We start from the raw sequence: 24,395 nt of genomic DNA, 5'->3' as shown, positions 1-24,395 counted from the left end.
AATTTTCAGTCTGTCTGTCTACCAGAAATCTCACCCAGTGATACAAACAATAAGAGTGCATACTGGAAATTGAAAAGAAATTAAAAAAAAGATGAAAGCAGGTTTTCCACAATGAGGCGTGTAGGTAACCGTCATTATTCAGAGTATTTAATATTCTTGTTGCCATGGCCACCTGAATGCTGAATATTAATAAAGTTCTTTGTGTCAATGTTACCTTATTGTTATGCTTTCAGTAATCCTAAGAAAATTACTGAAAATCTTGCAGTAAATGACTAGCATTTGAAAAAAATCTTATATGTGTTATCTAAGTATTTACTACTAAACAAATCTATAAAATGAAAATATAACAGTAGATTAGGATTCAGCTTGGCTCTATGTTATATTTAGTCAAAATTAAGTATCTCTGATTTTCCACTGATTTTTCAGCATATTACTTTATTTTTTAAAGTTTACTGCTTTATTTTAAGCCATACAAATCAATGCTCTGTTGTCATATTCTAATGTCCAGTTGACTTCTCTTCAGCATTATTGCACTGCTTTTTTTTTTTTGATGTTGAGTATGCATGCCTTTATAACCCTTTCCTTTATCTAATCAACTAAAAGTGGAATTTTAGGGATCCTGATCTTAATTTAAAAATATTTTCTGCCATATTGTAATATTGATGTCCAAAATATTATGAAAACATCCCTGTATCCTCAAGGGACTATTGCTAATACCTACCAGTATGAGTTGATCTGTTGAATTAGCCAGAGCACTTAATATGCTATTATACAGCCTCTGTGCTAGATGCAGAATGATAAATTATGCCTTACTTAGCAGAAGTTTGTCAGGAAAAGCTTTCCTTTGGATGTTTTTGGACAAATCCAAACCAGAAAAACGTCAAAATGTGGTCACATTGTACCAGTACTTATATAATGTTTTTAAACTGGGAGGAGGGCTTCTATAAACTGTATTTATAGCATCATGCAACTACGACCTTACTATAAGCTTGAAACACGTACAGACTTGTTCACTTGTTCAGGTTTTCCTCACATCAAGCTATTCTAACATTAATTAGATATATAAAATCAAAATTCTTTTTACACTCTAAAACAAAAAAAAAACCCACGAAAGCCATTCAAATCCAATTCTGTTACTTTGAGAGAGTGACTTACAATTCAAGTTCCATGTAAGCCTTGCAGTTCATTCTTATAAGTGAAGCAGCATTTTGAAGAAGTAAAATCTAATAGCAATGCATTTCTGACACAATACTGGTCTCAGAACATGTGGCAGTTTTGAAAAGCAAAGACAGACACATTACAGTAATAATACAAATATTACAATAATTTAACCTTCAGTAAAGGTTAAAGAGATTACCTGGAATTGTGAATCTGGCTTTTTAAAACTGGAAATAAGATTTAGGGAATTGGTTTAATTCTGAAATGCAATACCCATGAGTTTACAAAAACAGACCAAGTGGCATTTACATGGCATCTAGTAGATAAAGTTCTACGCTATGAATCAACACTTTGCAGCATGTGCACTGCAAGACATATGGGAATCCTTGTAACGAGGAAGCCATCACATACCATAATATTGCCAACGTGACACAGGGGCAACCGCTATTCCACACTTGAACACGCCGCTTCCAGAGCCAAGCACCATGGAGGTCACATATCCCCCATAAGACTGAGAAGAAAACATTGCTGTTATTTTAGTCGGAAAGAAAAGGATGGGGCCCATCTGCTAAACGGTTCATCAGACGTTTATAGGCTCAGCGTTTTTCATATTAACGAATTCCATTCTGAATTTGGGTCAGATCTCACCCAGCCTGCTCAGTGGGGGAAACAGGCACCAAACAGTGCGTGGCAGCTGCGGTGCTGATGAATGAGAACTCGCTGGGGAAAAGGGGCATGAGTGCCGCTGAACTGTGACTCAGCTGAGGATGACGGCATTTGGTGGCACCGTGCGCAGCAGCGAAAGACAGGAAGCAAGACACTGCCGAAGTGCCGCGTCCCCTCCGCATGGTGGAGTAGGTGGAAGCAGAGCTCAGGCCCACGATGTGCCTGATGAGCAGTGCACCAGGGCATCTGCAAACTAACGGCTCCCTGTGAGCAGGCCTACAGCAGCTCACTTGCTAACTCTCCTCTGAAGTGTCAAGACTGTGACTAGGGAGCAAAGAATCTTCTGCTTAGTCTGTGGGAGCGACTGTGCAGTAACACACTCCTTACTATGCACAGAAAATTCACTCGCAAGTCTAGACTGATATACAGTGAGTAAATATCTGATGCACTTGAGCATCCAGGCAGCAAGATACCTAAACAATGTCAACGACCACCCAAATAGTTTCAAGGGGTTACTCAGGAAAATGTGCCCATCCACATTCAAAGAGAAGGGCAATTTTTGGATCTCATTCCTGTTGTAAAACCAGATTACAGGCAAATGGAACTGTATCTTAGTTCAAAGCCCTTAAACGTTTGATCCAACTTCAATACTTGGGTCCTCCCAATGATTTCTGCAAAGTAATGCATGTACTTAGTAATTAAACCCATGTATATATATGTTGCCTAACCTGGTCACAGTAAAGACTATGGCAAACAAAATTAACGTATGCAGTGACAGGCTGACAATGAGACACTGAGACACCGACAAACTGAAAATTCAAGAGATAAAGAAAATCTGTTTGCCCACAGGTTCAGTATAAACAACCTAGCTCCAGAGAGGATTGCTCTTCAACTATTCATCCAGAAGCTCATAAGGTGTAAGATGGGAATGCACTAAGTCCTCTATTTCTGCAGAAAGAATTCCCTTCCACTAAAGTTAATATTACTACACTTGACTTCATACAACACAGAGATGTAGATCATCAGAAGAAAAGCTACTAAAGGCACCACCATCTTCATCTTGCCATCAAGCAATTTATTTACTGGTGCCTGTCACCAGTAGTGATCAAATTTCAGCTAGCAACTTAATTCAAGCATGTGCATGCAATCCTGTGTACACTTAAACAGAGTATGCTTAAACAGAGCACACAAGAATACTCCCCATGACACCAGGACAAGCTATACAGCAGCCTGGGACAGAGAAATGTTTGGAGTGAATCAAATAGGTATCACTAACACTACATATGCACTCAGCCTTGCAGCTGAGGGGGTGTGTATATGCTATGGAACACTCCCCTATACTGTGACAGGTTTTAAAGACACATCAAAGTCACAGAAATCTGGCCTCTGGTTGGAAGTAGTGCTGAAATAAAATATAGCCAAGCAGAACCATATAGCAGATTTAGATATTTTCAAGCTACTAGTAAAAACACAACAACCGTGCCACACAGCTGGTTCACATGTAATTTTATATCTTTTTAAAACAAATTAGAGCAATCCAACTAATATAAAAAGATATCAGTAAATACATAGTTGGATTTTTAAAAAAATCTTGGTTCATCTTGCACACAGGAACTCGGCAGTGTCTCTTTAAATTGTTTTTAATCCCTTTAGTAATCCTCATTTCTATTTCAAATGCTCCTGAATGCTTGCAAAGGGACAATATATATGGGCACTCGTAAAACGTGCTTCAGTTCAGTTACTGGACTGTGCCATGACCCCAGAGATGCCTCATACTAAGCACCCCAGCACCTCCCACACACTGCAGCACAAAAAATAGTTGTTACAATTAAATAATAAGCCAGCCAAACTTAAATATTTGAGTACTTACCCAACCCCAAATAGCTATTCTGTCTTTATCAACAAAGCTCATTTCAGAAAATTTTCTAAAAGCAAACAGAATAATTGCATGTTTAATGGATTGCATTGTACAGACATGCCTATTTTCCATCACGTCTGCCTCTTTCTATTGTACAAATATTTCCCACCTCATCACAGTGACTGCATAGGAAAACATACAATACTTCAGGCACATGTATCTAAGAAATTCAGAAAAATATCTGTGCACGCGAAAAAAAACCAAACCGGGATGCTCTGTAAAAGCCCTCGAACGACACTCACTGACACTTGTACTGTATTTGGGTAGATTTCACCACCTGCCTTGCCTGGTTTTTGTTCATTAAAAAAACCCCAAACAAACAACAAAGACGACCAACCACCACACAACAAAACCACCCCAACAACAAAACAAACACCGCCCCCCCCCCAAAAAAAAACCCAAAACCAAAAAAAGAGGAGCAACACTCAAATTGCCGCAATAAAGGACAGGACCTGTAAATCCAGTCAGGGTTAAAAAAAAAAAAAAGACTCTGAAATGCTATTTGTTTCACCTCCTTAACATTTTAAAATCCCAAAAAAAACCCCTCTGTAAGATCACTTCTTTGTGATTCTGAGACATTCATACTGACACCATTTGGTTTAGTGAGATTCTACAAGCATAAACCAACTGATGAACACAAACTATGATGTAATGGTTGAGGAAATCCTGCAAATAACTCAGTCACAACAGAAACTCACAGAAAAAGCTTGGAGTAAAACTTCCAGCTCCAAGTTCCTTGGTAACATGCTGTTCTACCAATGTGACACTATCATCTCTATAAAACCAGAGGTATGCTAAATTTGTATTACAGTATTAACTCTTCTCTAAGCATAAAATGATGGCTTGCCCGTAAATGACACACTTCGGCATACAAAATTAATTGATAGAAATATAATAGAAAATTAATTAATAGAATTTAATTATGTTTTTGCCAGTAATTTCAAGATGACTATTCATAACCTTCACCTTTTTTTTCCTACACAATAAGCACAAAAAAGGAGCAGTTGCTGACCACTTCACTGTAGCTCACCTGGCTGCTTCTATCTGATCTTCCACTTCATATGTTCCCAGCCTTCGGTTTATTGCATGCATAATCTCATCCCCTTGGTAGCCACTTCCTCTGCCATCGAAGCTGGCCACAATGATCTGCTCGGTGCTTGCAAGGTATGTAGCCCAGTTGATCCGGAAGATGTAATCTACTTTCTGACTACAGGGTCCTGCATAGCTGGGAGAAAAGTGCCACAGAATACAGACATTTATTCTCCATGTATTCTCAAGCATTTGAAATAGAAGTATTGGTGCCTATTTTCAGCCACTGAAGAAAGGTGAAGTTTTACATAAAACTGAGCAAACAAGAAAAGCACCACTCACTGACTCCAAACTGCTCCTTTGCCTGGACACTAAAAGCAATATGCTTTTTAAAATGCCAGCTGTTAATCAAGAAAGCAGACTGGATTTTATTTGTTTTATTGCTTTCTGCTCTAATATGAAACTTCCAATATTTTGACTTTAAGCGGCTTATCAGAAATCCAAACCAAATTATGTTTTTGTGCTGGCATATCTAGTCGTCTGAGTTTCAAATCGATGTTCTTTAACTATTTCTGTCCCATTTACCCATGATTTATTTTAAAGTCTGAAATCAACAAATAGCCTTCATTTAGGAAAATGAAAAAGGTATTTTTCTGCATTTTTAGTGTCTCATCAGTGTTCCCTGCAGTCCAAACAATTTCTTAATCAGGCTGAGGGACAGCAAGCAGAACTGTAATTATAACTTTTTATTTTAAAATATTTGGAAGCACTTGAGCACTATGAAATCACACCCAGCGAGTGCCCGAATGGTAAAATTCTGTTTGCAGTGCACTTCTCTAGCCACTGTTCAACAGAGTAAGAAATGGAAGAGTGGCTCTTTTCACTCTATAACCCAGCTTTCCCAGTTTTAAAAGCAAAGAAAAAGCTACTAGGAATTCTCTATATCAAGTTTTGTTTCTATATGCTATGGATCCTGACACAAAGGAATTTCTAACATCAAGATCACCATGAAGCAGAGGTGATCCTGAAAAAGGCCCAGGTAAGTCAATAAAAATAGAATCAAAGCCAAAATAAGTCCTAAGAAGCACAGAGCACTGACTGCTCATTAAAATGTTCAATAGGCATACTAAAAAGTATTACAGTACTACCAAATTACATTATATAAAGACATCTCTAACAATTAACAGCCAGATTCCTTGTGGAGTCAGCTTTTCGTAAAAAGAAGAAAATATTAACATTTTTATTTTAATGAATAGCTAAATTTCAGTAATTTCCAATTAGAAGAAAACATGCCAGCATGAACAGAAGTGCCTGAGGAAGACAGGACCAAATAGTACGTGCTTATGGTATTGAATTTAAGAAAAACCAGCAAATGCACTCTTGACCACAGGATGCAGTTTGCCAACACCAGCTGACAGTCAAATATCACAGCGAAAATCCAACATCACACTACTTCAGTTCTAGGATACATGGCTCATTCAGGGTTTTATTCTGGCATGTAGTTTCATTGAATGCTATTTCTAATGAGCAGAGAAGGAGGTAAGCTAATACTAACATCCTGGCTTTTAGGTCAGATACGGAACGTATCTGCCTCCCTGCCACCTGCAAAATATGTGCTTGTTAAGCATTACATCTTTTTATATATAGGAATCTATCATGAATTGGGATACATCTCATTTTCTTATTCCATCTTAAAACTACTTCAAGAAGTAGCTAGAAAACATGACAGTTATGTGTTTCCTGATCTTATTAAGAGCATGTGAAGTAGATGAAAGTGATTATTAACACAACATTGCCATGTAACTTGAAGACTTACACATCAAGGAGCAGAGGGTACTTCTTTGATGAATCAAAATGGGGAGGCAATATCATTTGATACCATAGGTCTAAAAGTGAAAAGAGTTCACCTTACATCAGTTCTCCAGTGAAATAATTGCAATTCATACAAGAGCACATTTGAGTCACCTCCTAAAAATAAAGAAGTAGTTTAACCTGAACTGTCCTAATATATACAGGTAAAAGTTCCTAGCTAATTTGATTTTTTTGTTTTTAATGTTTTACACCTAAGTTAGCAGAAAGTCTGGAACTGGAATGCCTATAGTAATAATAATAGAAATAATAATAAAATTTGGGGACTCACCATGCTTTCTTGTAATGTTACATTATAAGCTTACATGTAAGACTTGATAAGTCTCTACAGTGCTAAATCTGACACTAGCTCAAAAATGTTTCTCTATTCCAATTTCTCCCCCAACACTAAAAAGAAATTTTAAATATTTTGAACTTGCCAGATAGGCTTTGCATGGCAGTTTGTAAAGCACCCCAGAAACATATCCAAATATCTATTATTTCTCAAGCAACATTGAATCCAGTTCCATCCACATCACTCTTTCCACCCAAGCTAGCTGAGAGCTGAACATTTTAAATGCACAACATGTAAGTTTTGCAAACCAATTGGCTTGACTGTTCACTCATGAATTTCAAAAGAGCTGATGCTGCAAAGGAAGCATGAAGCAATGCTGATGCACTGCACTGCAGTAATAGCCAGAGAAATTTGTCCAGATATGAACATGCAAGACGTTCAAACACTGAAAAATTAACAATCTAAATTGAACACATGAAAATTCTAATTTTAATTTTTTGCATCATCTGTGCACTCTATGGTCACAGGAGCAGATTTCTTCTTTGATAACATACATGGATTTGTGACCAGACTTGGAACTTGAAGCAGGGCTACATAAATGGATTTATTTCTCCTATTTGTGACATTAAAAATAGATTCCCCTTACCCAAAAGCTTTTACCCTGAAGAGATGAAGGTGTAAGAACAAAGAGGAATAAAAAGATGAATATACAACTGATAGCATGAAGAACATCTTTAAACTTCCTCTTTCCTGGAAGATTTCATCTTTAGCCCTAGTAAAAATGTATAGAAATAAGACAGAAAACACAAAGATAAAGAGAGTTATTATATAAATAAGGTAACAGTGGAAGGAGGGAGGCATCAAAAAGAACAGTTAACAATGACTGACAGAACTCAATACAGTTTGTAAAATATCATTCAATTAAGAATATTCATTCATTTTATGAAGAGAAAGTTTGTCATGAAGAGAAAAGCTAGTAGCAAAGGCTGGAGCAAGAACAGTTTAGATGGGTACCAGGCTGACCACAGCCGGTCTATCTGATGTTCCACGCCAAGCAGGCCTCTGTACCCAGATGTGAAAATTCAGAGGAAGTAGCGAAGCATTAGCAGTTCATTTTCTAGCATTTCATTCAAGTCTGTATTCAGAGGTTTATGTAGTCTTGGAGCATGAACGTGCTTTTAAGAATGTGACTATTCCATCGAAATATTCCCTTACACAAAGTCAAAGGTGATCTTGTCAAAATGTAGCCTAAATGATTTTGCAAGCTTTTCCATGTAGAATGTGTCAATTTTTTGATAATTACTGAACAACCACTCCACTGTCCCAATCTACTAACACAAACAAAAGGGACTTGTATCTGTAAATTAAAACCTACTTGAATTTATAATTTAATTTAAATTCAACAATGCTTATGAGCTTTGTGCCCCACCCCGATTTCTCTTATTTATTTAACACTGTGTTAGGGACTTCTGTTTTTCAGGTAATTATCAAGGAAAAACAGAGTTAAGCTACTTCATCGTGAAAACATCAAGACACCACACTTCGGGAAAAGCATATTTTAGATACGAATATTTTGAGATTTCCGGAATAAACAGAATGTTTGTCAATGTAAAAAAAAAAAAAAAAAAAATCTTGTCTTGCCTCTAAGTGCTGAATAAGTGCAATAATCCCCACTACACCCAACTTTTCTGTCATGTTTTTCAGCACAAGACCTTGAAACACTTGGTAAAAAGGGAAGAGAAAGGTAAAACATGTTTTTGAACTTACCATATTTACCCATCGTAATGGAGCCAAATTTTTTTGAAGGTATCTGAATATCTTTCAATGAATTTTCCAGTTCAGTGTTATTTTCTAAGTATCTGAGGACTAAATAACAGAGTTAGAGTCAAAGATTACATACATTATTTTCAAATGCATTACTCTTTAATGACGAACAATCTTTAAAATTCAATCTGAGGTGATGGCAGCGTACATTGGAGTCTTAGTTTACTGCAGTTTTTGTTTTTCCTCTCAGGTTGAATGCTTAGGGTATAATTTTATTTCAGTAATTTAGTGTCCAGAAAGCTGGTTTCCACATTTTTAATCTAAATACAATTTCAGAAAAACGGTACAATTATTCAGGAAATAAGTCAGACATTACTCATTGTTTTTTTAGCACAATGTAAAATAATATTAAATAAACTATGAATAAACGTATGCCAAGCTATATAATTTATTCTTCTGGTTAACTACCAATTACAAAAGTAATTATCTGAAATTAAATTTATCCTTTATAACTGACATTTTCATTATTATACTAAGCAATGAGAACAAAATTTAAAGAAATTTGCCATGCAATTTTCTGGCTCAACACAAATTAAATTTTAAGACAATCCTGTACCTTGATCATCACTGCTTCTGTGCAGAGTAGATACAGGCAGGCCAGGACCTGTTAACAGAGCAGAAACCTTCATTTTTGCATGCTGTCTCAAAACACAACCCTCAAAGTAATTGGAAGTGAGTGACTCATAGAAGCTCAGAAATCCTTTCCCTCTAGTTTGCACAAGCTGGATTTTAAGTTAGTAGGGCACAAACTCAAGTCACAGGATCCCATAAAACATTCAGACTGCCTTGCAGGCAAACCACATGATTGAGAGGTAGTGAAGAATTAAACTTCCACTCTTCAGCAAATTCTACCCATTGACTGTGGACCATGGTTTGGAAATCAGTAAGCCTTGTCACACAGACCACAGCAGTCTTCTTCAACCAACCATTTTTATGATCTAACAGAACAATTCCCTCTCTGCTGTCTGTCTGTCCTTCTAGCCCATAGATCAAGTAAGACCTTGGCATCTTAAAAAACAACATACATTTCAACTTAAGGGAAATCTTAGAGAAGATTTTATTTTTTCCACCCTCTGATTAATTTATCCCTTGTACTATCTAGCACAAGCACTTATAGGTCAGAGACAGACTACAGTCCCACTGCATAACTTATGAGTATGTTCACTGGATTTTTTTTTTTTTTTTTTTTTTAAAACAGCACCACCTACCTTAATCTTATTCCCACACATAGAGCACTTCTCTTGAGCCAATCTGTTACTTGCCTTGCTCCCTGAGTCTCCAAATTACAATACTTCTATAGACAGAGCTCCCCGTGCAGCTCTTGGGGAGATGCACAGCAGACAGGAATGTTTTGCACCTCTTTCAGGTCCACCAATAGAACCATCAAATTTTATCCTGTAATTTTTGTCAAGGTGCTTTTAAGCCTAGGAAGGAGTATGTTTTTCCACTGCCAATGCATTTATCCAATGATATCACCACACATTGTTACGCAGTGCATATCAAGATCTTGATGAAATGAACTTCCCCACCCAACTAATCAGTGAGTCATGTTTATGTCAGTTAATTCCAGATATACTCACCATGACAATCTAGCTGATAATACTGTGAGTCTTTGCTGAAGGATACGGAATAATACTGGCATCTTACTTGATCCAGATCACAGCTAATGCATTTAGTAGAATTTGGACTGCCTTCCAAGAGCACTCTGCAAAGTAGATGAGATTCAATTCAGAGATGAGTTTGTTTGTTTTTTTGGTGTTTTTTTGTTTGTTTGGGTTTTTTTTTTGTTTTTTGGGGGGTTTTTTACACTATGCTAAACAAATGTATGCTTTTTAAATAAGATGACCAAATGAAATATGACAAAATTCAGGAGTAAAGTCCCTATTGATTTAAAAAGTAGAGAAAGCAGACTTTAAACTTTTGAGTTCAATTAATACTGGAATTACAATCATAGCAAAAAAAAAAAAAAAGAGACGTTTTCTTTAGGGATTTGTTGCTAGAAGATCGGTTGTTTCTTGTCACAATTTCCCTTTATTAACTAAATTTAAAGAAAAATATTTTAGGTTTTTTTACAGTTTATACTCCTACACAGATTTTAATAAAATATCTTACATAGAATCCCACATTAGACTATAAACGTCCTAATCTTTTTATTTTGCAATGCTTTTTTTTTAAACATTTCTTCTTCATTAATAAATATTTTACTCATATTGCAGAAAAAAAACCTTACTTATAGAGATTTCTTCCTCCTGGCATTCCACCGTTTTCATTACTAATGTAGTATCTATAAAAGCAAAACATACTGGTTTTGGTAAAATGTTTACAGTACCTTACAATATTAAAAGGATTCTCTTACACGTTTAGATCAGATTTTTAATGAATTAAATGACACCACCTTCCTCTTCTCCCCTGCTTGCTTAAGGCTGCTGTTACAAGCCCTCTTGATAGGAATCAATATCTTAATTACAATACTTACAAAGAGCTATGGGTGACAGCTTCTATGCTGATTACTTCCCATTCTCCTTCAGTAATAGGTACTGGAGCCTGGAGGGGGAGGAAAAAGGGAAGGCGAAAAAGTAGAATGTGAAATTCCTCAACCACCAGGAGAAACACAGGTCAGCAGGGACTGTCCTACACTTCATTACTTACCTGTGAGCTATTTATGTAATGGATGTGCTTGTAACCAAATGTATTGCTGAAGACTTTGTAGTAGGTAGCATTGTCAGGTGCAAAGTGAGGGTCAGATGGCTGAAACTTGAACACAAGAGACAAATGTCTATTAAAGCAAATAACAGAACTCCAAACCCAAAATGATAAGTATTGAAACTTCTGTTTAGACATATCAAAAACTAAATTTAAAATAGCGCATCACTGAACATACTGCAAAACTTTTTGCCTACTGACTTAATAGGTAGAACCTGTAGCCACTACCCTACAAGTAAACACACAAAGTATTTTCTTGCTCTTTAAGCAGCAGAGCTTTTTGTGTATTTGCCCTGGAAATGACTGATATCACCCCTTCACCCTCCCTGAATTTGAAGTCCTATAGGTCTTCCTAGTTTCCTACCATTTTAGGAAATGATATGTGCATCTGCTTTTAAAGTCACTGCTTTATTCTGTCCAATACCAACATGCAGCTGTAACCATTGCATTACACTGTAACCAGTGTAAACGTTGCTAATACATGTTTTCCTTGATTTCCCATTTAAAACATGTATTTGTGAACAAATTCTTTCAACTCTTTTTTTTTTTTTTTTAGCTCGACAGTGAAAAATGTCTGCCTTTATTCACAGAAAACAAGCTGCTTTCCAAGAGGAAATTTCGCTATTAAGTAGGTGACTATAGAATGCCAGAGAACCCAAACCGGGATGATATTTTCATGAAAGAACTATCAATTTATCGAGAGTGATGGAAATGAATGGATTCCTTCTACTGACTGTCTTTTGATGTGCTCCACATGGTACAGAGAAAAACAGAGGAATGAAATTGAGCAAAATGAAATAAAAGTTATTTCTGTTATGCCTGTCGAAAACATCTAAACGTTCATTAAACAATTGACACAACACAATTACCTCTGAAATATTATACCCAGTTTTGAAATGGAAAGTGAAACAGAAAGATGTACTGACTCACCTCTGGTCACTCAGTAAGCAATGACAGAACTTAAGTCTCCCTAATCCATGTGCTCCAGATATTCTTTCCTTCTTCCCTACCAATATTTTTGAAAAAAATAACCTGGCAAATACTTTCTTAGCTTCCTCCTTATCGCAGTCTTGCTTTTTCAAAGTTTGACTTTCCTTGAACTCAACTGGCAAGTTCTAACTCAGCTCATGACCTAGAAGCCTTATGCAGTAACGCAGGCTGTTAGATTAAATATAATTTCATCTCTATTCTTGAAAAACAAAACCAAACCAAACCAACCGAAACCCACTATAGATACATACAAAAAAAGAAGTATATGCCTATATTTTACACATATATATAATTTACTTAGGTTTGTAAATGCACTTACATGAACTGTATATACATAGATGTGTGTGTATATATATCTCATATATAAAAAATATCCCTTATCAGTCAAGTGCCATTTTATCATCTCTAAGTAGATAAGAATGAAAGGAATAAATATACATTTCCTATCCCCTCTTCAATTCTCCCTACTTTCTACTCCCTTCTCAAATCCAAGAATTATACAGTGAGATTCTCTTTTTCTTCCAACAGCTCCTAAGATGTGGGTTGTCTCTTTAAAAGAAACAAAAAACCAACAACCTAGTTTAATGGCACAGACTCGCATTTTGCCCTCTCATTTTGCACAACTGTTTACAAAGTCTGCAGTTTGATCATCACATTGTCTAATTGTGAAGCCTTTGCTGCAGAGAAGCAAAATGTGTCAGCGTTAAGGCCTTCCTTTCCATATCAAATTTGACAGCAGGTGGGTTGATCTCTCATCTTCATACTGCGGATGATTTCATCCCTGCTGTTGCCTCCCTCTTTGCATTTCTTTAAACTTTCATTTTTTTACTTCAGAAGTGAATTAGTGACTAAAGCATAACCAGTGTGTGGAAAATGCGGGAGTGGAAAGTGTACTCTGTGTTCTCATCAAAAACTCTGAAACTCATTTCTCCCTCCAAGTCTGAACTTTGCATCTCTGCTTCACTTCCCCCAGATCTTCTGTGTAGTTCATTAGGTGCCTACTCTCTACCATATACAAAAGGACTGAGAGGCAGCTTGGAAAGCATCATCCAGACAGTAGTGATCGGTTTGGCAGAAGTCTATGAAAATGTTAATCTGGTCAGTTATACGCATTTTGTCCCTAGTTCTCTCCGATGGATATTTTGGGTGGGGGAAAAAATAAATACATTTTTAAAACCCCAAGGAGAACCTGAAATGCTAAAAATGACTTTTGTCCTCTATGGTTTTCCTCCCATACAATTCAAAGGTCATAGGACACATTTCTTAATAGATTTTATCCCCTAGATCATTCTGGAGGTGGTAGGAATAGCTGACAACTCCCCTAGAACAGAGGCAATTCTGAATCCCACGCTTCCCCACCTATTGCTACCGAAGCAGTAGGTCAAAATTAAACAGGGGGCTGGAAGGAGCACTCTGCTTTTTGCAAGCTGAACACAATGCACAGGTCACAGCGGACGCAGTTATAGCCCCAGCCCACGCTGCACTGTCAGCCTGCCCTGGAGTCCAGAACCCCACACCCACAACAGCTCAAAACCACCAGCAGGGTGGCACAGCAGCTCCACTGGAAACCACTTGTTCTTGTACATGTGTAATGCAACAAATGAATGGGTCAGACCTGCACAAAAGAGGCAGTGTGACTGGCAAGAGGCTCACGTGAAATTGTCTCACTTATCAGTGTTACTTAGCGTGTGGCAGTTTTAGAAATTGAACACTCACTCTGCCAATCCAGCCAGTTGTACTTTCTTCGGTATGTTGTTTTTCCTAAGAAAGAAAAAACAAACAATCCCCCAACAATTATGTTTATTTTACATCAGGCTAGGTTTCTACAAAGATAAACATGCAGAGATACTCTACGGCTTTCTAGTCTCATTTATCAAGCATTGCAGCTCTCCCACCTCATTTTTCTTACCTGTGGACACGACCAATTTTGAGTAGCATTTTCAAAGTCACAGATTGTGAGCACTGAAAAATTCTGAATTCTTCTGAGCCACTGCAGACAGATCCTTTCATCTGTCACCCATGTTACAACACTCAAATAATGATCCCTGAAAAAAGCAATAGCATTAGATATTTAAAATCCTCTCTGTAATAGTATACTATACAACAGCATTCAGCAATTCACTGAATGAGACTCATCTGGCTATTTTAATTTCAATTTACTCTTCAACAACAAACAGTGATGCAAACCTAATTGGGCCATTTTTTGCAATTGTTTTTGCTGCCTTGGTTATTTTCATTCATGCAATAAAGAATTAGATAGTTTGTACATACCCACTTCCAGAAAGACCACAATTAAATTCTAAAAGCCAGATCACTATCCTCTAATACATAAAATAATAGCTACTCCAGACTGCTCATAAATCTTGTATTAAGTGCATCTAGAGAAAATTCTTCTGAATATTAAGTTGTATGGGCCTTATATTTTGGAATTTTATCCTCAGCTGCATGGAACTGGTTGCTTGTATGCACTTTCTGAGTGATACATGTTTGTTCAATCTAGTATTTATTTCCATAGAGGGAGAGATTGTACCAAGAACAGATATCATTATACTATTTGAATTTTTTACTTTCATCTTCAGAATACCAACTAGTGGACATGGAGAATTGGAGTATCTGAAAAAAATATCATTTTCATGAATATTCCTGGATATTAATTTTAAAAAGGCACCACATAAAATTTAGCAGTTTTGTTTACCATTACGATCTGTTAAGATGTACTTAACTTCTTATTTTAGATCTCTCCGATCTCCTAGAAGCCTTACGAACTAAAACAAAATAACCCTCCCCTCCAAGGCAAGTATGCATTTTTAACTGGAATTTGCACATTTGACTCAGTTCCAAGTTCATGTTCCCTTTTTCCCTGAATTTAGTTAACAAAAAAAGTGTGGGATGTTTTGTGATGAGAATGAATATCTTTGTGATCACTGCGGGGTGGGGAGACAGGAAAAAAGAAAAAGAAAACACTACTATTAGTGTGGATGGATTAAAAATGCCAACTGACTACTGACCACTTTCAGGTTTATTTCTAGACTGCAGTTTAAAAATCGTATTTAAAAAAGGTCTATTTTCACGTTCATATTTGACTGGGAAGCTGGTAGGTCATTTAATTGCTACTGTCACTGGCTTAAAGCAGTATCTTTGAGACTAATAATATTACAAAAGCACTCTACAGGAGCTGGTTTGGAAAAAAAAAATGAAACTGCCATTCTTCATGTACCTGTAATAGTAGTTTACCTTGTTTTGTAAAAGGGGAATTAGCCCCACAATTCATGTTCCTTCAAAGTGAGAGAAGTTAACAATTCTGGAGACTATAAACCACCATGAAACAAGACAGACAGTAAAAAAACAATAAAAATTTATTTATTATGCTATTTTCATAACATAATAAATACTTTATGGTTATTATAGAGACTAGGAATACATGTCAGTTTTCAACAACCCATGAAATGTTAACTAAGCTGCAATTAACTCAAGTATAGAGTACAGTAGTTTTGCATTGCCCTTCTGCATTTGCTGCTGAGAAATTATATTCCTGCAATCACCATTCAGAGCTCTCTACTCAGCAGTCAACTTATTTCTAGGACAGATCATTTCAGACAAGCAGCATCCATTGCCTCCATCCTCCTGTTAGACAACTGGAGACCCCTGTACCCATGATGCTAAAAGTGGTATTTAAACACTGTATGGATTTCATGCTGGGCACTTGTGCAAAAAGTGTCAGGTTTCACCTACCATCTTAGGTGGTAAAGCACTGCCATGTCAGTTTTCGGCGGCTTTCATTGACAAATAATATAACTTTCCCTCTGAAATAGAAGTGTGCTGTGTCCTCTTCACATGTGGGGGTACAACTGCTGCACATACAGGATGCAACAGGCAACAATTTGCAGGGGCACTGCTCCTCAAAATCCCCAGGCAGGCGAGTGGGGTGAGGTTAGTTGAGAACTTAGTTCTAATCAGAATTTAGCTCTGAGGAAGTAAAAATAGAATTTCCGCCACAAAAAAAGATAACCCTTCCTGTCATGTAGCAGTATGAACATACATACTGTGGAAATATTCATTATTTTATGCTTCCAGGAGCAAAACTGCCTGACAGCAACATGGCATATCACTTGCATTTTCCTGCTCATGTACTTTTGCTCTTGCAAAATTCCCCAAGATTTGTTCTGGTCACCTCAATGTCTGCAAGATGCACATGCTGAGGCTTAACCATTTTTTGGATCAGCCGTTGTGAGAAGAGTAAGTTTTGATGCTTGTACTCCTAATTCAAGACTTGATTTATCTTTGTATTAATCCTGATTTACAGAGTGTTACATTCATTTAAAAATGGATTAAGTCCATATAACTCAGGCCTGCATTAGCCAGAGGGACACAAGGCTGGAAGTCAGGCCACAGTTATTCTCCCCAGGTCACACAGTGGCGTTGTTCAGCTTTCATTAGGTGTTAACAAAGCATAAAACATAACACTTAAGACAGCAGAGATCTTAACCAGAACTGACCAAAACATAAAAGGCTCATAATGTCGAGTCACCAAAATTCTGGAGAAAATCAGCACACAACAGCTATATAACATCCAGCTATTGCAGTGTTACTGTAGAGAAAGGATATAGAACAACATATTCATAAAAACTTGCATATCTCTGTTAACACAGAGATGTTACATCGTGATGAGGACAAGCACAGCAGCACTGATATTCCAGTTATTGCTTTTTGGCCACCACGTAATAAATTCTGGGTTCATGCAGAAGCTAACAGACCTCTTTTGGTTATGGTGGTGTTTTGTTTTTTTTCCCTGAAATTTATCAGTATAACCTGTGCTTCTGCACCCATCATGCTTTGAAGTGCAAACCTCTAAAAATTTCCACAACACTGTTAAAAAGAAAAAACAAAATCCAAAATCCCCAAAATCTGGGATACCAAATCATGTGTGCATGCATTTTAACTCAATTTAGCTGCTCTTCACAAAATACATTTATATCATGTTATGCATTTCCATTGACATTTTGAGAAATTTTCCATTCACTGTGAGAGGTGCTGATTTGCACCATGGTTCCAAAGAAAACAAACATTTTAAGTATAAATCTGAAGACAACTAGGATACCTTGCCTTAGCAAGGAGTCTGCTTCCAATGAAATCACATCTTCATTTACCATTAAGGTTTTGTTTTGTGTGTGTGTTTTTTTTTTCTTTCACCAGTGAACTGGAATACATATTATAATTTGATTATACCAAAACTTGCTCATATTAAAGTTGTACTGTGAAATGACTTCACCATAGTTAGACTCCACTGAATGTGATGAGCCAAGAACTTGTCACATTCTGAATATAAGATACATGGAATATGCCATCTATATATAATCACTAGGAGGATAATCTCTGTGCAGATTTTCTCTGATAAATCTTGTTGCTACCAGAGCCACATAACTGGGAAAAACTGCTATATTCACTGACTATAGTGTGGTCACACATAAAAGCTCCTCCTCTCTCACCAGAAGAAACAAGCAAATATTTAACCAAAATTCCTTACCTTGATTTTATTTCTGCAGGTGGAGAAATTTCAGCAGAGTGGAAGTTAGGAAGTGATCTGGTATCCACAACAAAGAATTGCACAGTTGGATTTGTAGCTCCTGCCTAAAAATAATTTTTTTTAATTGTAATTTTGAAGGGAGAATATTCTTGGTGAAATAAGTGTTTGAAACTATAGACATAGAAATTACTACAGACAGTCAGGAAGAACCAGCCAACTTCAGACATATGAAAAGAGGAGTTCCTAAATGCAGTTCTTAAGACTGATACATAAATTACCCTTTGTATTTTTTAATATGAAAGTGTTAGTTATGCTTTTCTAGATAAGAAAGACTACTGCATTTGGAAACATTCATAAGTACATAGGAGTATTTGGCCACATGCTACATACAGTATGTAACTGAATTAAATCCATTGCTAACAGACAGGAAACTACCTCTTCATGGAAACTGATACCTTACATTAAGTGACCATATAATAGCTGTCTATACCACAATCAAATCTGTGACTGCAGCACGTACCTCACTACTTTTAATGTAGTGCTACTGACAGCAATACAACTGTGTCAGGAAGGGCTTGTTCTCCAGCAGTTAACTAGCCGAGTCCTCATCATAACGGTTAGGTAGCTGACCCATCTCCAGAAGTCAGTGATATTCCAAACAAAAGGGGTGTGTCATAAAAGGCGCAATTTAAATTGGCAGTTTGTTCCACATCTACATCTTTGTGCAGGTGACACACCCAGGGCAGAGCACTGGGGCCTGAGAGCCCCGTGGTCACCATCAGCATCCGTGACCCCTCCCAGGGAGGCTCCAAGGGGACAGGCAAAGGCCACATGCTCCTGAACCTTTGGGAAGGGTAGGGAGTGACCGACCCTGGCTGCTGCAGAGAAAGCTGCACTTGGTGCAGAGGACGAGAGGGCAGTTTTTACATCAAACATCTCTCTCAGTTGAGCAATCGGCTGGCTGTATCGGCTGTTACACCCCAGTTAATCAAAAGAGTGAAAGTATCTTTCTGAGCTAGCCAGATCACCATGGGGTGGATATAAGGGTGCCTCAGCCCAACAGAGTACAAAAACCAAGCGATGAACAAAAAGAATCGAAGGAAGTGATGGGCTTGAGATGGTGTCAACCCACATATTCTTTCTCAGCAATGGGGATGCCCAGCATTTTGGCGGTGAGCATATTATGGAGACCAGCAATGAGAACAAGGTCTGTATTGTGATTCAGTGCTATAGTGCAATTATTGTACTCCGAGTCTAATTTGTAGATGTATTTTGTCTTAAGTGCATTGATGTATTGCTCTGCTAAATCAAAATCCCATGTAATGTCAGGTAACTTCACACAGGTAAATCTTACATTAAACATTAAACCCTCAACGTGTGCAGTATCTGAAAGAACCTGTGTGGAGTGTACTGGGCTCTGACTCTCACACAATTTACTCCAGTGCCAACTGTGCCATGAGCAATAGGCACAAAGCCATGTGGAGAAGAAGGGGGAGGAGAAGGAGCTGCATGCAATAAAAGCTTCACTCTCACAGCTAAAACCGAAAGGGCATTAAGTGTAAGCAAAGAAACTCCACCAGAAAATTCCTCCCCTTCATCCCAATATAGGAAGCATCCAACAGCTAAAAATGCTACATCAGTTGAAGAAGATTCCATTATCAATACCATGCACAATACCCTAACACAATGTACATCTGCCAAATGCTTTGTACCAACTTCAGTTCTCCAAGAGCTTTTTTATCTCAACATCTACTCGCTACCTCAAAATTTTCTGGTGAAAACAAAACCTTAAATCATACTACTTCCCCCCCGCCCCTTCCTTTTTGCTTTCCCCTGGAGATAATAAAATACTTTAACATTGCCAGATGCTGTTGACTTCAGAAGGAGTAATCACAGCAAGCTGTTGAGGAGAGACAGACAATATTTTCATTATCAGAAACTGATTAAATGAGACTACTCTCTTAATGAAACTGCAGAACAACCATGTTTAATAAATAACACAAACCTTGGGATATGGGATTCTAATGGTCTTTGGGTACTGCAAGGTGTCCTCAGAATAAAAGGAATACTCTATAACAGGAACTTCTGTATCATTAAATGCTGCATATGCCATGAAATTGCCATTTGGAGACCACCACAGAGCAGAATGGGTGCCAAACATTTCCTCTGAAAGAGATGCAAATGCATTTAAGTTATAATTGGCTCTTCTATCCTAGGTACTGTTATCATTTGTTTCTAATGGGATCTTTTTTTTCAAATTGAAGTTCAGATACCAAAGTGCAGACTGTTTATCGGGTTCCAAAATAAGACATTAGATCAATGCTTACAAACTATCGGATGAAGTTAATTCACACACTATAATTTCCAGTGATGCATTGCAAGTTAGGCAAACTCATTTCCATTTTTAGATCCTCATGCTAGCCAGGTATTAAGCTTGGGTAAAGATGCATGCTTCTGTTAAAATCCAGACTTACGATTATTTTGAACTTTTGAATGACAGGAAATGAGACAACAGTAATAATAAAAGTTACAATAAACCAAAATTTTTACATCATCATGCAAAATAAAATATGCTTGATATAGTTACCTTCATAAACCCAATCTGGTATTCCATTGAAAATTTTATTTTCTTCTCCATTTTTAGTGATTTGCACAGCTTCTGCTGTTGGTGAAGCTTTTATATAAATATTATTATTCCAAACATATGCCTGCAAAACATCATTGTGATTACAATTACTGTTACAGTAAAAGCTACCTCTTTCCTTTGCCACACCTAGTGGGAAATTTACATCAGATGAAAAAAAACTGTCTTTGAAGATCGCATTTCACCAAACATCACTGAAACTTCACAAACTTGAATTACTAACACAAATCAGGTATAGCAACCTAACTTAAGGTCTAGATGCAAAAAACAATAAACTACGATAAATGACATGATTACCATACCAAGCTTTGAAAATCTTGCTAGTCATTTGCTGCTGAGATACAAACTTATTTTCCTTCATTAGGGGCTGTTTTTCACTAATTTGTCTTTCAAAGAAAACTCTCAGTACTCCAGTTAAACATTGCTGGGGGTCTCAGCATTGCTAATAGATCTGCATTTCTTCAGTAGAGCTCAGAACTCCTTTAACTTTTGGCATCTGCCTGCCTCTCTAATCACCCCTGTTCTCCCTCTCCTACAACTGAACAACATAGTTTTATGCCAGAGCTTTGCTCTGCAATGCAGAAAGGCCTTTTCAACATTCCTTGCTTCTGTGTTTCTGCTCTATAATCCCTACAGTACAAGCAATAAGAATAAACAAACACCACATTCTCCTGTGATAGATCTTCAGTCAGATCCAACACTCACCATGGGGAATGCACAAGCCTTGCAAACACAGTGGCTGTCACATTTGCCATGGACTAGGTGGGGAGACGAGGAAGAAAAGGACAGCGGGAAAGAGTACAAGAGATATTTTTATTCCTCTTTTCCTTGTTATATGCATCCATCAACACTTCATTGCTTATGGTGTAATTAGGAGATAAAAATCACAGTGATGATTAAGTAGACAATCGTAATGCTGTTGCCTTTGAAAGGGATGAACTACTGTCTGCAACTAGTAAAAACACAAAATTCCTGTGCATTTGTGCATCATATGACTACTGGGGTCACTACTACTGTCAGGAGTGCCTTTTAATTAAAGAACAAACCAAAACATAACAGGCAGAGGCATTTTGGAGTCTTTCCAGCAGCAGCAGTCAATTTGGAAACTAGATCTGCTACTTCATCTAGCAGCAGGAAAGTCCCAAAACCTCAGGGGTACATACAATGTCAGTTTCCATGACATGTGTACAAAAAAGACTGTCTACTTTTCTTTACTAACCAGTTTGTGACCAACAGGTGACCAGGATATATATTGTGTATCGTTAGGTAGTAGTCTTCCATCCAGGATAGAACTGGAAAAACAAAACCAAAATGCAGCTAACAGAAATCACTGAAATGTCATTTCATTGCAAAATAATGTTAAAACTACATCTCATATGCAAAAATTACTGACCTGCTATTAAAATCATAGATGTGATATGAAGCTATGTAGGAATGCCTCCACAACTGCAAAAGAATTATTTTAATATTAAAAAAAAATTCACCAGGATTCAAATTACCTCTTAAACACTTTTGCATGACAGACAGAACACAACAAACATACAAGGGTAACAAATCTCTGCAAGGTTTAAGAAAAGACTAAGGAATTGCCAATCCTCTGGGGTCATCGCTTAAATACTATGACAGAGGCCACTGACTGATTGAGGCCAGAACTGCCACAGATTTTCAGAAATCCTTGTAGCTACATGGCAGATTATTGTAGTTATGCAGTTAATCTTCCTCCTGCTGCCGTACTGGCACACTTGCTATTTTCTGTCTCATTTTCCATGCTGCATTATTTAACTTGACATCTCACTGTTTAGTAGCCCTCATAAGTCCAAGCAGTATTTCTGTAGCAGGTCCTCTAGATCCAGGGTGACCTATTCCCGTTCATACTGTCACAAACTCTTTCTCTCAGAAACCCGCATCTTGAACTCTGTATCGCTCTGTGGGCATTTACAGAGAGAAAGATGATGATGATAATGAAGGTATGTTCAAATGTCTTCACTACATGGGCCTGAAGAGGTTTGATTTAGCCCATGGTGTTGACATGCTACAATAATGCTACCTTCTATGATGCTTCTTAAAGATTTGTATGAAGATATAAAACAATAACAGTAATACACAACCAGATGGCTATTACATAAGAAGTGTCTGCATCCTTGTGATTCACTTTGTTACTCTGTTTTCGTGCAATAAAGATTAATAATAACAACTTTCAATCACACTATTATATAAAGGTTAAAGGATCTTGTTTCAGCATTAAACTAACATTAACTCTTACGACTGCAACAAATAAAATACTATAGAGCAATAAATCACAAGTAGAGAGGATGTCTGGGGTGGCTGGAAAAATATAAGGCATTTTGTGGCTGCCAATGATGCTGTGAAAAGCCAAACAGTTCTGAACAATTCAGAAAGACAAAAGGCAACTGGCTTAGTAGTACCTAACAAGGAAGCTAAAACTGCAAAAAAGTGATGACTGAGTGCATGGACTGGGCCCGGTGCAGTGTGAGAGGCACTCTCGGACTGCAAAGCCAGAACATGTAGACAGAGCTCAGTGACACAGTGCTCAAGTATTTGTGCACTGCACAAGTCAGCACTGAGTTTCTTACAAAGAAAACAAGCAGCTCTCTAGAAGAAAAAAAAAAAAAAAAAGGGAAACAACAACAAAGTTACTGGCTTCTCAGTGCACACACTGTAGGGCAAATTAGCACCTTCATTAGGTTTCTGTAACTGTCCTCAAGTGGCACACAGGGCCAGGTTTTCATGCCAGCTGGCATAAACTTACATTGACCTTTGTTGCATGGTTCAGCACCAAGCCAGGATGAGGCATTGTGCTGCAAGTTTTTAGGGTGCTTGCTGCCAGTAGGGAACAAGGACACCCAAGTCCACTCCAAGCACAAGAGAACAGCATTCCTTTGTAAACACATGATGCTTTTAATTCATCTCAGTTTTAAATTCTTATGTCCTAACACCACAATGTAATAATTATATGTATACATGGCATATATGTAGAAGTGTATCTCCTCGTCACTTCTTACCCGCACAATTCCTTGAACAGTCATGCCTATCTACTCTTCTAGCTTGTCTCTCCAAATAAACCACCCAGCCTCACTCTCCTTGTGACATCGCTCCATCCACTTTTTATCCAGCTTCTTTTCTCAGGCAGCCATATCTCTTCTGCCAAGCTCACAGACACCACCAGCCTCTGTTCTCCTCCTGCTGCCTGCTCAGCTTCACTGTTCCCATGCAGACATCCATCTCATTCACAGATCCTCCTGCATTTCCCTCACATGCTTTCAGCCTCTGCCAACCATACTTTCAGGACCACCTTCTTGCTCAGTTGTACCCAAACCTTTATTTCCCAGCTTCATCCTCAGAGAACTAACGTGCACTTGTACCTTTGTATAGCTGTACTGCAGAAGAGCAAACTTTTGGTCAGGAGACAATAGAACCGTGGTTGCCTTGTATTTATCCTGCAAACAAAGGACAAAATGGACACATAAAGCACTGATTCCAAAGAAACGTGCAGAACAAAACACTGAATTTAATACCTTTCCTGACATCTGCATATATTATATTTAAGTCAACATACTAATGTTGTATTCGCCAAGATCACTGAGGATGTTCCGGTGTCAGCATTGATACATAGGATGTCCCCATTATCTGTCTTGTGAAGATACTGATTTCCTAGAAGAACAAGAAAGCTGCTATAATAATAAATAATAGGTAAAATGCTCACTGGACTCTTTTCTTTTCCTCTTAAGTTTTTAAGCAGGAAATAAAATTTAAAAACTGGTCGATGTTGTGTTTC

General features: G+C 37.5%; 1 protein-coding gene across 1 annotated transcript in view; it reads right to left on the bottom strand.

Annotated features, from left to right (window-relative positions):
- Positions 1–24,395, bottom strand: part of DPP4 (dipeptidyl peptidase 4) — a 40,151-nt gene that overhangs the window by 6,964 nt on the left and 8,792 nt on the right. Inside the window, exons 4-22 of the mRNA XM_065637631.1 lie at positions 24,177–24,271; positions 23,983–24,057; positions 21,993–22,045; positions 21,819–21,891; positions 20,543–20,663; positions 19,961–20,121; positions 17,956–18,059; positions 14,341–14,476; positions 14,148–14,192; positions 11,388–11,492; positions 11,215–11,282; positions 10,969–11,022; positions 10,319–10,443; positions 9,295–9,342; positions 8,682–8,780; positions 6,588–6,657; positions 4,773–4,967; positions 3,695–3,749; positions 1,570–1,669 (exon numbers count right to left, since the gene is read on the bottom strand). Of these exons, the coding sequence (XP_065493703.1) occupies positions 1,570–1,669; positions 3,695–3,749; positions 4,773–4,967; positions 6,588–6,657; positions 8,682–8,780; positions 9,295–9,342; positions 10,319–10,443; positions 10,969–11,022; positions 11,215–11,282; positions 11,388–11,492; positions 14,148–14,192; positions 14,341–14,476; positions 17,956–18,059; positions 19,961–20,121; positions 20,543–20,663; positions 21,819–21,891; positions 21,993–22,045; positions 23,983–24,057; positions 24,177–24,271 (1,782 nt within the window). The remainder of the gene's footprint in view (positions 1–1,569; positions 1,670–3,694; positions 3,750–4,772; positions 4,968–6,587; positions 6,658–8,681; positions 8,781–9,294; positions 9,343–10,318; positions 10,444–10,968; positions 11,023–11,214; positions 11,283–11,387; positions 11,493–14,147; positions 14,193–14,340; positions 14,477–17,955; positions 18,060–19,960; positions 20,122–20,542; positions 20,664–21,818; positions 21,892–21,992; positions 22,046–23,982; positions 24,058–24,176; positions 24,272–24,395) is intronic.

This window comes from Caloenas nicobarica, chromosome 6 (genome assembly GCF_036013445.1).
Source record: "Caloenas nicobarica isolate bCalNic1 chromosome 6, bCalNic1.hap1, whole genome shotgun sequence".
Lineage (NCBI taxonomy): Eukaryota > Metazoa > Chordata > Aves > Columbiformes > Columbidae > Caloenas > Caloenas nicobarica.
Note: the sequence above shows the minus strand (reverse complement) of the source record. Positions and strands in the feature narration are given on the sequence as shown.